Source organism: Bacillus rossius, chromosome 2 (assembly GCF_032445375.1).
Source record: "Bacillus rossius redtenbacheri isolate Brsri chromosome 2, Brsri_v3, whole genome shotgun sequence".
Taxonomy (NCBI): domain Eukaryota; kingdom Metazoa; phylum Arthropoda; class Insecta; order Phasmatodea; family Bacillidae; genus Bacillus; species Bacillus rossius.
The window spans coordinates 134,622,190-134,636,540 of NC_086331.1; the positions used below are offsets into that span (position 1 = coordinate 134,622,190).

Here is a 14,351-nt window from a genome sequence, read left to right on the forward strand (position 1 = left end):
ATTAGTAATTGTTGAAAAACCGAATGGATCATTAAGGCTCTGCCTTGATCCTCAGGATCTGAATGATGCCATCATCAAGGAGTATGTAGAATTACCCACAGTCAAAGATGTTGTTGCAAAGCTTGGCAAAGCAAAATACTTCAGTGTGCTTGATCTGAAGGACTCGTTTTGGCATGTCAATCTTGATGAACGCAGCTCATCATACTGTACTTTCTCCACTGTATTTGGCTCCTATCAGTTCAAACGACTACCCTTTGGTTTGAATATCTCCACTGAGGTATTTCAAAAATACAACACTCAAACATTTGGTGACATTGATGGTGTCATAATATATGTGGATGATTTGTTAATCTATGCTGAGGATGAGCAAGCTCATGACAATATTCTGAGAGAAGTGCTCAATAGGGCACGAAAGTGCAACGTCAAGTTTAATGTCCACAAATTTCAGTACAAAGTGAAAGGGGTTAAGTATGTTGGTCACACTTTCACAGAAGGTCGTGTACTTCCAGATGCAGACAAGATCTCAGCCATTGTAAATTATGATGTACCTGGATGTAAGCAAGACCTTCAACGTTTTCTTGGTTTGGTTAACTATCTAAGAGACTTCATTCCTCACTACACTGAAGTCACCACCCCATTGCGCAACCTTTTGAAAAAAGACTCTGAATTTGTTTGGGACCCCAATGTTCATGGAGTAAGCCTTCAGAAGCTGAAGGCTATACTAATTTCAGAACCATTCCTACAAACGTTTGATGAGTCAGCAGACATTGTAATTCAGACTGATAGCAGTAAGGAGGGTATAGGTTGTGTTCTGTTGCAGCATGGCAAACCTGTGTGCTATGCATCCAAGTGTCTTTCACCTACAGAAATCAATTATGGTCAGATAGACAAAGAATTTTTGGCAGTCTTGTTTGCATGCAAGCGTTTCCACCAGTACATTTATGGTAGAGACGTAACCATTCAAACTGACCATCAACCTTTACTGTCTGTAATGAAAAAAGAAATTCACAAGATCTCATCTAGAAGACTACAAAGCATAAGACTTAAACTGAGCTTGTATAAAGTGCATCTTGTTTATGTACCTGGTTCAAAAATGTTTGTAGCTGATGCGCTAAGCAGGGCGTGTTCAAAAGCTGATGTCACTGATGTTGATGTTTCCTTAACTGAGGTGGTACACACAGTAAACATGTCCAATGACAACAAATTGATTTTCCAACAGGAGACAGCAAAGGATGCCCTGTTAGCCGAATTGAACAAACTGCACTCAAATGGATGGCCAACATCAAAAACTAAAGTACCAGACATTGTAAAATTCTATTATAAATTCAGAAATGATGTTGTAGTCGAAGAAGGTCTAGTATTCTTGGGACATAGAATCATGGTTCCTGCATCCCTCAAAAACTTTGTATTAGAGCACTTGCATCGGTCACATTTTGGCATCTCAAAAACCAAAGCCAGAGCTAAAACTTTGTTCTATTGGGCTAACATGGACACGGACATTGAAAACACTGTGGCAAAGTGTGGTCTCTGTGAGAAATTTAGCTCCAAAAACCCGAAAGAGCCCATGATATTACAAGAACCACAAACTTTACCATTTCAGAAAGTGGCTTGTGACATCCTCGAATTTGGCTCGGGTGCCTATCTAGTACTCTGTGATTACTATTCCAAGTGGGTAGAATTAGTTCCTCTCACCTCCAAGAGTTCATCTGCTGTTGTAAGGGTCTTAAAAGTAATTTTCTCAACACATGGTGTACCCAATATCTTGGTTGCAGACAACATGCCTTTCAATTCCTTTGAAATGCGAGAGTTTAGCAGAAGTTATGGCTTCACCATTCAAACTGCAAGCCCATATTATCCCAAAAGTAATGGTCTGGCAGAGCGGGCAGTAGGGATTTGTAAAAAAATGTTAAAAAAGTGTGCAGAGCAAAATCTTGATGTTCATACAATGCTACTTGAATATCGCAATACTCCCATTCTAGGTTCACATTTCAGTCCAGCTCAACTCTTGTTCAGTAGGAGAACCAAAACTACTCTGTCAATTCACAATCACTTGTTGAAACCTAAAATTGTTGAAAACTTTGATTTGTTACAGGCACGGAAAAATTTCCAAAACAAGCAGCATTATGACAAGACTGCCAAGCTGCGACATGTTGAGTTCCAAAAGGGTGACAATGTTGTTTATCTAGATGAGGGTGTGTGGAAGCCTGCTTGTGTGATTGATGTCCTAGGTGCCCCACGCTCAGTACTTATCCAGGATGAAAAGGGTAGGGTAAAGAGAAGGAACACTAATCATTTGAAGCAATCCTTTGCAAGAAGAGAATTTGCAATAGCAGGACATGACATTAAGGTCGGCAAACAAGGGTACTGGTCCGGTGAACACAAAGTGGTAAAATTAGCTTCTGAGCAGCCCACGCAGTCTGAAAGAGTGTTGGACGGGGGATTCAAAGGTTTCACAGACTCAGATATTAAGAATAATCAACCAGGGGACTGCAGAGCTCATCCACACATTCCCACAAGGTCCAGGTCACAAAGAATCCCACAAAAACCTGTCTACCTTAATGAATATGTATCAAGATAAATTCATTATTAAATCTAGTGTGTGTCGACGTAGCAATTAAGAGGGAGATGTGGTAATGTAGATGTTGGAAGGTTGGTACGCGGTGTGTGTGTAGAATGGCGACTAGAGAGACGACACGTGTGTAAGATTGTAACATCAGTTGTACAGTGTATGTTAATGAAAGAGATAATAAAACATCAATACATAAATTAAGTTTTTTTAATTTTAATCCTAAACAATAATAAAAAGTTATAAAATAAAATATAGCTGTCATTAAAAACATAACAATGTATCATAAGAAGTCACTAATTTTCCATTGTTTCTCTTACTTTTAATATTTCTAAGAATGTGTTGGGTATATTTGATCTTTTTTAAATTTATATTGGGTTACAAATCCAACAAGAGATAATTAGCTGAAATTGTATACTTAATAAAGACCTCTATCAGTTAGCTGAATAATAACTTTCTGAACATTTACATGGTTTCATTGGTAAATGAAACATTACTGAATCATGCTACATTCTACCACGACAAAAATCTAAATGACCTCATAACATGTTAGATACACTTGAAAAGATGTGGAAGGAGATACTTGATGGCTATGATTGATTAATGTAATATTTGTTTGATATTCTCCTGTAATCCTATGCAAGTTCATTAACAAAGTTAATAAATAATCAAGTGTTTGAATGTCGATTTAATCAAGATTAACCATATTTTTGGGAATTTATTTGTTTAATACATCCATGGAAATGTTGATGGAAAATGCCACACAAACACTGGAAGATAATTATGATACTTTGACTTTGCTACAACAACCCTACCAAATTTGGAGAAAGGCTGTGATGATTTTTCAAATAAATTTAATTAACAATTAAATATGAAATTTGACATGATTTTGGAGAGAGCTTTCCTTCGTTCAGTATAAAAAAATGATGTGTTATTTAAGAAGCAACGTGTAAATTGTTATGGTGTTTTACATGGTGTTACAGTGTTTTGTTTTTCTTTAACAATGTGTGGCAGTCGCGGTGCTCCTCATGATGGTGACTGAGACAAAGTTATCAAGTGGTCATGCCTTAAACAAGGATTACCAACAATGCTTACAGCAAATTACATTATCAATTTATTTAAATTTAAATACTAAGAATTTAATTTTCACTGATAATTCAAGAATACAATGATTACATAATGTTTTAAATGTTCTATGATTTAAAAAGTTTGACGATCAAAATACTTAAAAACGTGGTACCAAGTAAGCTTAGAAACATTTTGTTTTATTTAGTGGACAGAGGAACAGTTTGAATTTAGCTTTTGACTAGAACAAAACATGAAACAAAAAAAAATTTCAGCATAAATAAAAATGCAATTTGAACATGTTCACAAATAATACCTCCGGGTGGTGGAACCACTTGATCCAGAAGCTTCGGACTTGTTCTTTTCCAAATCTTCTTGATTACCGCTCTGAGTTCAGCATTTGCATCGTCAATATTTCCATCTGTTTTTATCCTCAAAGATGTTCTCACTACAGCAAATAATGTAGCATTGAACAGTACAGTGCCATCACTATTAAGGGGCATGTTCATTGACACCAATCTCTGAAACATTAAAAAAATAGTTTCACTTCACTAACATCGTAATATCAAGATTGACACATTGCATTAACAAAATAGAGAGCTAAAATGTTTCAGCAAAAAATAATAAATTTTAAATTTATTTTGCTATTGATTAAACATGAGACTGTGCACTGAATAATGTAACCCCTGCTGGTTTTGGTTTTGCTTCTGTATACGTCTCTGCTCTTGGACCCCAGGCCCAGCATGAGCCCAGGGCGATGGTGGTCGCCTAGAGAGAGACTAGCTCGGCCACACATCTACAAGCAGTGTTGGCTTCACAGGTCTCACTTCCAAGGAAGTTCATTCTCTGTGCTTTACACGTTACATGGGATCGAACCAGCCCAGGGGTTCAGATGTGTCAAGAGACCATCGCATATGCTAGATGCATTCATCATGCTCGTGAACATGGTTAGTATTTGAAATAAAAAGTTGTTAGTACTTATAACTCTAATTCTCTGCATGAGTATTATAAACATTTAAGTTGGAATAAATTTTGGCTTACCTTGCATGCTACCCTGTGCGGACAAAGCTTTCCGAAACCCAGCGGCGGCGATATCTTCCTCAACAGTGTGACGACATCTAAATGTTTTATACGACCTTTTGCATCAGGATCATATTCACTCCAAAGTCTAATAAATTCATCCAAATGATGTGGACCCAATATAGACCAATCTCTTGTTAAATAATCAAAGTTGTCCATTATAACAGCCACAAACAAATTTATTATCTGCAAATAAAAAAATTTCATAAATAATATCACAGTGGGAATTACAATAGGTTGATTAAATGAATACAAACCTTATTGCACACATCTTCAACATATTTCTTTAAAAATAACAAACGTTTTAAAATGTTTTGATAATTAATGCAAAGTGAAATATTTCGAACATATTACATGTGATAAAATTTTTCTATTCAGCTAGAAGTGAAATGAACCAAATACCTGTGAAATATAGTTTATTTAAAGCAAAACCCACATTTTGGTTTTACAATTAAAATTTCTTTCATAAACTCATTTATCAGGATAGTGCAGAAAATTTAGCGATGGCTTAAAAACTAACCAGTTCTCAGGTATGAGGAAAGATAGCATCTGACCCAGTGAGAGAAATATTTCCAAGGATAGTGCATTATTAAATGAAAACATTTGGTTTCTGGGTGTTTGTTTAGGTTATCCTTACATTAAATCCTTAAAAAAAAAAAACTTTTTGTCATACCACTATTTGATTCAAATGAGTATATATGTATGTATGTATGTATTTATTTATTTATTTGTGACATGCCCACCAAAGGTTGGATAACTTTAGGAGTTATGTCAGAGTAAATAATTAAGTAACTAAGTTGAGTGCTAAGGTCTGTTACTAAATAATGAATAAAAAAAACAGTTCAAACTAAAACTGCAAAACTGGTGAATAGAGTATTTTAATAAGTGAACGTTAATAAAGGGACACACGCTCAGTCCCACAGCTCCGAATAATTCATAGCAATTTTTATTCTCTAAAAAATAGCTTGAAAATAAAGATAGATAGTGAATAAATACACACAAGACCAAACACAAGAAAGCTAACTCATTAGTGTTAATTTTCAAAGTAAAGTAGAATGCTTATGGACACATTAGTTTATCATAAAATAGGCCAAAATAAATTCAAAGTAGTGTAAATTATTTTCCTTGACTTTATAGTAACTATTTGCAACACTTTATTAAAAATGATGAATATAAAAAGACCACTTACCAAAAAGGAACACAGTACATAGAAAGAAATGAAGTATGGAAATGCCAAATCAGAGCCGCAAGTTGAAGATGTATCATCTGATTTGGAATCACACTTAACAACACCAGGTATAGCAGAGCATGCTAACATTATATCTTGCCATGCTTCACCTGAAAAAAATAATTAGCTGTAAAAAAATTCCTAATAAAATTTGTAACTATGATTAGCTAAATATTAGCATATATAACTGATCAAGAGTTAAATAATAAAGTGACAACAACTTGAGCATAACTAATATGTTACAACTCCCTCAATCCTGGCATGCCTCGCCTGCTTCATCACCGCCCTCTGTCTCAAACCTTCGCCAATGTGTCAGCCCCACAAACTGTACCACGTTCCCTTCCACTGAATCTTGAAGTCCCGAGTACGTGTGTTTTCAGGCCAGCGTGTACGGACGTTGCAGCGCCATGCAAACCACCATCACACTGGCTATTTACTTCTGAATTCAAATAACAACTAAATAATTATATCAGTAATGTTGTGATTGGAAGTTGGCAGACATGAAGGCGAGCAGTATTCAAGTAATGGCGGACCTTTAATAGATCATAACTGGAATGTGTTATTATGTATTGTAAACAATAGTGAATAATAAGGAAATAAAACATGGCGCAGTCGGTAGGATAGCCTACAGGTGTTCAAAATACCGGTAGCCAGCGGTGGGCCATGTGGCGCTAGTGAAACGAACTAGTTTGAGCAGTCTCTGTGTGCGTGTGTGTCGGGCGGGATAGACAATTGAGTCGTTCAAACTGCCACCGTGTCTAGCTCTCGATGGCAATTTGTGTGAAAATTATCGCAAGTTCAGGCAGAGTTTTGACATTTTCATGCTGGCGACAGGCTATGAATCGAAGTCGTCGGCAGTCAAGGTTGCCATGTGGCTCAATATAATCGGAGACGAAGCTGTTGAGCTATACAACACGTTTGACCTCTCGGACGAAGACAAGACGGATTTTACAAAGGTAACAGCAGCGTTTGAGGCCTACCGTAACCCGAAAAAGAACATCGTTGTGGAACGCTTTAAGTTCAACTGTCGTTCGCAAGAAGAGGGTGAGTTGTTTGACTCATTTTTGAGGGATCTAAAAAAACTTGTGAAAAGCTGTGACGTTAAAGATCAGGCAGATAGTGTGGTTAGGGATCGCATCGTGCTTTGCATTCGAGATAAAGGCCTACAAGAAAGATTGTTAAGAGAGCCTGATCTTAGCCTAGGCAAGGCAGTTGAACAATGCAGAGTGGCAGAATTAGGCAAACAGAGTGCAGGTGTTGTACAGAGCAAGGTGGTTACTCCAGTGCAACACCATGTCGAAACAATGAAGGAGGAGTCCCAGAGTGAACAGGGTGTCGACGCAGTTTGGAAGACATCAAAACAACAGAGACAACCCCATCTACAGCAGGCGGTCAAAGGAGGCTTTCGGTGTCGACGGTGTGGAAGAGAGCACAAGAAAAATGAATGCCCAGAATTTGGAAAAGAGTGCTACAAGTGTAAAAAATTCAATCACTTTGCAGTTGCATGCACTAGTCAGGTGCAAGAGGTTAGGGTAACTGAGTCGACATGTGGGCCAGAGGACTTCTTTGTAAGTACGCTGCAAGTTGTAGGATCAAGCGAATGCCGTGCTATCATAGAGAGTGTCAAACAGTATCGTAAGGAGTGGGTCCAGGATGTGTGTGTGCGAGACCAGAGTGTACAATTTAAGTTGGACACGGGGTCGGAAGTAAATATACTGTCACAGTCTCTCGTGAAGCAGGTTGACGGCACAACTGAGCTAAAGCAACCTATTGTAACCCTGGAAGGATTCGGTGGTCACAAAATAAAGCCAGTGGGGGTGGTTGCGTTTCTTTGTTGCACACGTGGACAGAGGAAACACAGTGCGCGAGTGTTGTTGGAATTTGTTGTGGTCAAAGACAATGATTGTAGAATGCCAATCCTGGGACTCCCAGGGTGCATCCTGTTGGGACTCGTCTCCCGCAGTGTGGTTGACAGTGTGAGCAGTAGGCCAGCTGGTATCGCATCGGGTATCTCATACGCCCAGTTTACAACAGAGTTCGCGTGTCTGTTCGAAGGAACAGGGTGCATGCCTAACAAGTGCAGCTTGACATTGGACAAGTCAATACAGCCAGTTGCGAAACCCCCTAAAAGAGTCCCTCTGGCACTTCGAGACAGGCTGAAGCAGAAGTTGGAGGTCCTTGTAAATGTAGGGATCATTGCAAAGGTCGATCAGCCATCTGGGTGGGTCAGTCAATTAACGATCGTGGAGAAGACAGATAAGTCACTTCGGCTGTGTTTAGACCCAGTGGAATTAAACTCAGCAATCAGAAGGGAATATCATATGATACCAACACTGTAAGAATTAAGTTGTCAACTTAGCAATAAGGCAGTCTTCACAGTGATGGATCTGAAAGATGGTTTCTATCAAACTGAGCTAGATAACAGTCAAGTCGTTACTGCACGTTTAGTACGCCATTTGGGTGCTACAGGTTTAGAAGACTCCCATTTGGTTTATCCAGTGCACCAGAAATATTTCAACGTGTGAATGTGGAGAACTTTGGTCACATTCCAGGGGTAATAGTATATTTTGATTATTTGTTGATTGCAGCAGCTGATGAGCAGGATCATGACAAGATCTTATTGCAGGTAGCACAGAGAGCTAAGGACCTTAATGTAAAATTCAACAAAGCCAAGATTCAGTTCAAACGAACTGAAGTGAAGTATTTTGGACATATCTTTTCCAAGAACGGTATGCAACCAGATCCAGAACAGGTGCAGGCAGTGCTCGCGCTACAGGCACCCACCAACAAGGTAGAACTTCAACGGGTACTGGGTTTCATAAGCTATCTACGAAAATTTTTGCCTAGCCTAGCCTAGCCTAGCCACCATCATTGCACCCCTGCATGAATTACTGAAAACTAATGTTGAGTGGCAATGGCTGCCAGTACATGAAGAAGCATGGAGGCACGTCAAGGAGTTGGTCAGGACGACTCCAGTGTTAGGTCTGTTCGACACCAACAAGCCTCTGTCGATGTAGTGTGATGCGTCCAAGGATGGCCTGGGGTGTTGTTTGATGTGCAGGGATCAACCCATCGCCTATGCGTCTCGGAGTTTGTCTCCAGCAGAGAAAAACTACGCACAGGTAGAGAAGGAAATGCTTAGTATAGTGTTTGCGGCACGGAAATTTCATCAGTTCATATATGGGAGTAACGTCACTGTGTACACAGATCACAAACCTCTTGTGGCCATATTCAAGAAAAATGTGGGAGAGGTCTACTCAGTACGACTAGAGCGTATGAAACTTAAGTTGCTGTGTTACACACTGTCGGTGGAGTACATTCCGGGCAAACTGATGCATGTAGCGGATCTGTTGTCACGGTCTTATATATGAGAGTGTGACGATGGAGAGGCTGAGCTGACCAACGAGATGGTTCACACTGTCAGTGTGTGACAGTGTTCAGATGTCAGAAGAGCGAAAGGCTGAGTTCAGACAGGCAACGTCAGGTGATGAAATACTAAGTGAGGTGATACAATACTGTCAAACAGAGTGGCCAGAACATAAAAATCGAGTCAGCCAACAAGCACAAGCATATTTTGTTCAGAGACATAACTTGCATGCCGACAACGGTCTCCTATTTCTAAATGACCGTGTAGTGGTACCCGGAATGCTGCGTCCGCAAATGCTACTCCATCTGCACGAAGGACACCCAGGCATCGAGAAAGCCAAAGCTGGTGCCAGACAGCTGTTGTACTGGCCGAACATGTCAGTGGACATTGAAGCAACGGTTAGTAGGTGCTTTGTGTGTCAGAAGTTCAGAAACAAGAACACAGCAGAGCCACTAATTAGTCATGAGGTCCCAACTCTACCATTTGAAAAAGTTGGTGTTGATTTGTGTGACTTTGGAGGGAAGAGTTATTTGGTCTTGGTGGACTACTTTTCCAAGTGAATGGAAGTGGTACTAGTTGAAAACAAACAAGTTGGGGGTGTAACGACAGCACTGTTGACCGTGTTTGCAACACACAGTGTCCCGAAAGTGATTGTGTCTGACAACATGCCGTTTAATTCATACAAGTACAAACAATTTGCAGCATGTTGGGATTTTGAAGTTGTGACAACAAGCCCAGGTTAACCGAGGTCTAATGGGCAGGCAGAGCGGGCGGTGCAAGTTGCAAAGAACATGCTCAGAAAATGCCTGGATCTAAAAACTGACTTGTCAGTCATGCTACTTGAGTATAGAAATACTCCCCTGTCGGGAGTGGGAGTGTCACCAGCACAGCTACTCATGAGCCGGTGTGTGCGGACCAAGTTGCCAGTCAGCAAGAAACTGTTAAAACCAAGTACACACCAAAGTAACTCAGGCGTTACAAGACAGGCAAGATAAAAGCAAGCAGTGGCACGACCAAAGGGCGAAAATGAAAAGAGGGTTCAACCAGCAGGACCGAGTGTTGCTATATAGAGACAGACAATGGGAACCTGCAGAAGTAGTGCGAGAAGCGGGGACACCAAGATCGTATGTGGTCAGGGATCAAGAGGGTCGGCAGATCAGAAGAAACTCTGCACATCTGAGACCGTCGCCTTTGCCTGTGGAGAAGCATGGTAGACGGTCCAGCCTAGACTTCAACTTCAGAGGGTTTACACCAGAAGAAGTAGCAATGGGCCAGGGAGAAGGAGCAGTCGACCGGAGGACAAGGAAAAGTCAGCCAGCAGGGAGATGCTGCTGTGGAGCCGTCGAGTGGAGGACAAGAAAAAGTCAGCCAGCAGGGAGAGGCTGCTGTGAGTGAGCGTGAGAACAAGGGGGCAATTGTGGAGTGTCCGGTGCGCACAAAGAGTGGCTGGGAAATCAGATTGCCCGCAAGATTGAGAGACTAGTTCGTCAAACGCTGTGACAGTGCGTTATTCGTTAGGGGATGGTGTTGTGATTGGAAGTTGGCAGACATGAAGGCAAGCAGTATTCAAGTAATGGCGGACCTTTAATAGATCATAACTGGAACGTGTTATTATGTATTGTAACCAATAGTGAATAATAAGGAAATAAAACAAGTAATATTAATTCAGCATAAATATTTTCCAGTTATTGTTAAGAGTTTAAAGGGTTCTGTTATGTGTTTTGTTCCTCCACGTAATTGTTTTGACACCCGACAGTAACTCCGAAGCTTCTTGTCACCACGACACCCAGACTACTGGCCAGTTTCTTTCAACCGCCACCCAGAGTAGGAAGCATCTACGCACCTCAAAGACTTCATCGCTTTGTACTGACTGATCTTTCAACATCTGTTTCCTAAACAACTACTCCAGGTGGCCGACTGTTTAACATAACACTTAAAGTTCTTTCAGGACATTTAAAATGTAACGACGCAACTCATATTCTGTGCCGGGTCATGGGGTGTTCTGGTCCGCAACCAGCCAGGTGGATTGCCGTTGGCCACTTCGCAGTTTAATACATACAGAGTTTCATTAATTGTTCGGCCCAGTCTGTGTTTGAGGGAATACAAGCTTCTAAGTACTAAACTAGCGACCACACGTACAAGTGTGCCTGCTGCTTCAACACAGTACGAGGGGAGTCGGGCCTAGCTCCCAGATGGGCGGTGTCACGGCTCAGGGACAGCGTCTTCAGCCACGTGGTAGCAAGCACCAACACTTTCCCCCCCCCCCCCCCCATCCTAATTAATAATGTAAACCCTCCCTGAAAACAGCATCAGTGTGCAGTATTTGAATTTTTTACAGCAAGAGGATGTTTGTAAAAAAGATACCAAAATAATTGAAGAATTATAGAGCACCTTACTTACTCATTTATTTTGATATTTATAAATATGTCTGACACATTTCTTAATGCTTAGTCCAACATGCCATGTAGTTATTTCATCTTCTTGTCATTGCTGTTATTTATTAAGGGATCTTCTTATAAACCTTTCACAATAGCCTTTTGCATTTTGTATTTCATAACTCATGACTGACATTTTTCTGCTCTCAAATAACATTCAGTAAATATATAACAACTTTTTTGTGACCAAATGAGAAATGCAAAAGAGCCATCATAATAGATAACATAATAAATATATTTAAAAATGTGAGTCTTTCAGTTCTTGCCAGTAATGTGTAAATATCTAACCTGGTATAAACGAGCAAACTCATGTGTTCTCATGTTGTTAATGTTACAAAGTAACTTAACATAGAAAGCACAAACAAAAAATTTAACGTAAAATTCTTTAAAATATGCCGAGGGCAATTGTGAGCTAGACGGAGGTCTGGAGTGTCACAAGAGGAACTATATTCTTTCCTCTACCACTACTAGACAGATGGCATGCTGATCTGCATCGTGTTATTTTTACCTCTATAGTCCTTTTGATAGGAATTATAGTTTCAATGTCTTCCAAGAAATGTAGCTGTAGAAAATTACTATAAAAATTTATTATTATTTTCTTAATCCTGTGCTTGTTAGCCATTGCTTAAAAATTGAAAGTAAATTATTATTCAGTTTTTAAAGTTTAAAACATTATAAATAAATAATTTAATTGAGTCGGTTGTAAAGATAAATTTTCAGCATATCGGTTAGCTCATTAAAAATTGGTCATGGAAAATGGTTTGGATCAAACTCGGGAATGGAAATACTCAGGAACAAGGTGACCCAGTAGTGAGACACCAGGCTCACATTCCATAGTATTCAGTTTGAAGCCCTGTCCAGCCGTTATGATTTTGGTTTATAAATATTAGTTTTTCAATATTTTGTAACAAACTGATGCGTAACTTGGTGCCCTTAGTTACCTTAGAGACAGTGATAAAAGGCTGCATCTCCACCTGTGAATATCCAGCACAGAACACAACGTGCGACACATGCGAGACCTCAGGGTTTGCCACATCAAACATTTCATTGTTCATGTTATTTTCTTTAACTCTTCTATGATTTGCTAAACTGTGTTTTATCTACTGCATTTCCCATTAAAGTATTTTCCCTAATTGCATTTTGCCTAACTTTGATTTCCCAACGTTGATATTTCAGCCAATCAATGAACTGTTTGTAAATGATAAATAGCTGTAAACTATGTTGTCGGATTGATTGGTATGTTATAATAAAAATTATGATGTGCTTAATATGTAATGTCTTTATACAAAAATAGTAATTATTCATGTTTAAGGTAAATAAAAACAAATTACCACAATAAATTAACTCAACAATGGAACTCTAACAATAATGCTGTGTGCAGAATTTTGTGTGATATGTTATTTCATAGACACATGAAGCCGATACGAGACCTTCCATTGTGACATACGGACTTAGGGTGCACGGTACCTACACACCAGGAACATAGTTGACAAGGACTCCACTTATGGTGACTGAATGGACAATGGTGGTGGCCGTCCCGAGTTCCGCTCACCATGCATGGTTTCTCAAAACCACACTAGGCAACAACTGGGATTTTCCTTACACTATCCCTGGTTGTGTTGTCGTTGGTTAGCACTTATGAGCTTGTTGATGAGATTTTGGGACACAATAACAAATAAGCACATTAATGAAAATGGGTACTTAGTAAAATATTTAAAAAAACTTATCTTTCTTTGTATATCAAATAAATTTTTTAAGCTTAATTAACCAATTGAATTGTTTTCTAATGAAATAAAATACTAGGAATTATTTACATGAATATAGGTATTGAGATATTAAAAAAAAATTATGTTCATGTTCGTTGGTTGAGCGTTATTATGAAATAATTTTTTAAACATTTGTATATACATATATACATAAATATAAAGAAACATATACACATATACATACATATATACATATATATGAAACATTTACATATGTGTAATTTTTTTTTTAATTTGACAATCTATTAACTATTATTATAAAAGACATATTAATAGTAAATGAAATAAAAATTTTTAATTACTCTGATTGAGTTCATACCTCCAATGTCATATATCTATTATTTTAGCAGGAAGGTATCTTCATAGCAATCTGCAGAAACTATTCCTAGAAATTTAGTAAGAATTCAATTTTTATCTGAATAATGTTTGTAATGTAGTGATGGCCTACCTGTCATTTATAATTTATTATTATATGCTTCTGCTACACTGTCAATGCTTAATCCACTAAAAAAATGCCAGTATTCCAAATTACAAACTTTTGCATTTATTACTAACATTAATCACTTTAGCAATTGAATTATCACAAATTCAGATACATGTACCACCAAATATAGCTTACACAACATATTTTGCAACATCAATTACTTCATTTGCCACAACTCCACAAAACAACCATGGAACCAGTTAAATATAGCATTTAAAGGAAATACTGTAAAATTTACACCGGCACTACATAGTAGTGGAATTAAATATGCATAGTGACTGGTGCAATTAGGCACGTGACAGGCGCCACACAGATGCCAAAGCTCAACTGTAGAAAGCATGCACAGTCGGACAGACAGCA

General features: G+C 38.7%; 1 protein-coding gene across 13 annotated transcripts in view; it reads right to left on the minus strand.

Moving 5' to 3' along the window:
• The window catches only part of LOC134529870 (voltage-dependent calcium channel type D subunit alpha-1), a 406,577-nt gene that overhangs the window by 70,552 nt on the left and 321,674 nt on the right, over positions 1 to 14,351 (minus strand). For all 13 annotated transcript variants that reach the window (XR_010074727.1, XM_063364400.1, XM_063364408.1 and 10 more), the window contains 3 exons: positions 5,901 to 6,049; positions 4,673 to 4,897; positions 3,948 to 4,152 (listed from right to left, as the gene is read on the minus strand). Coding sequence is in view for 12 of the 13 variants with exons in the window: in XM_063364400.1 (XP_063220470.1) it covers positions 3,948 to 4,152; positions 4,673 to 4,897; positions 5,901 to 6,049 (579 nt within the window). In the remaining variant the exon portion in view is untranslated. The remainder of the gene's footprint in view (positions 1 to 3,947; positions 4,153 to 4,672; positions 4,898 to 5,900; positions 6,050 to 14,351) is intronic.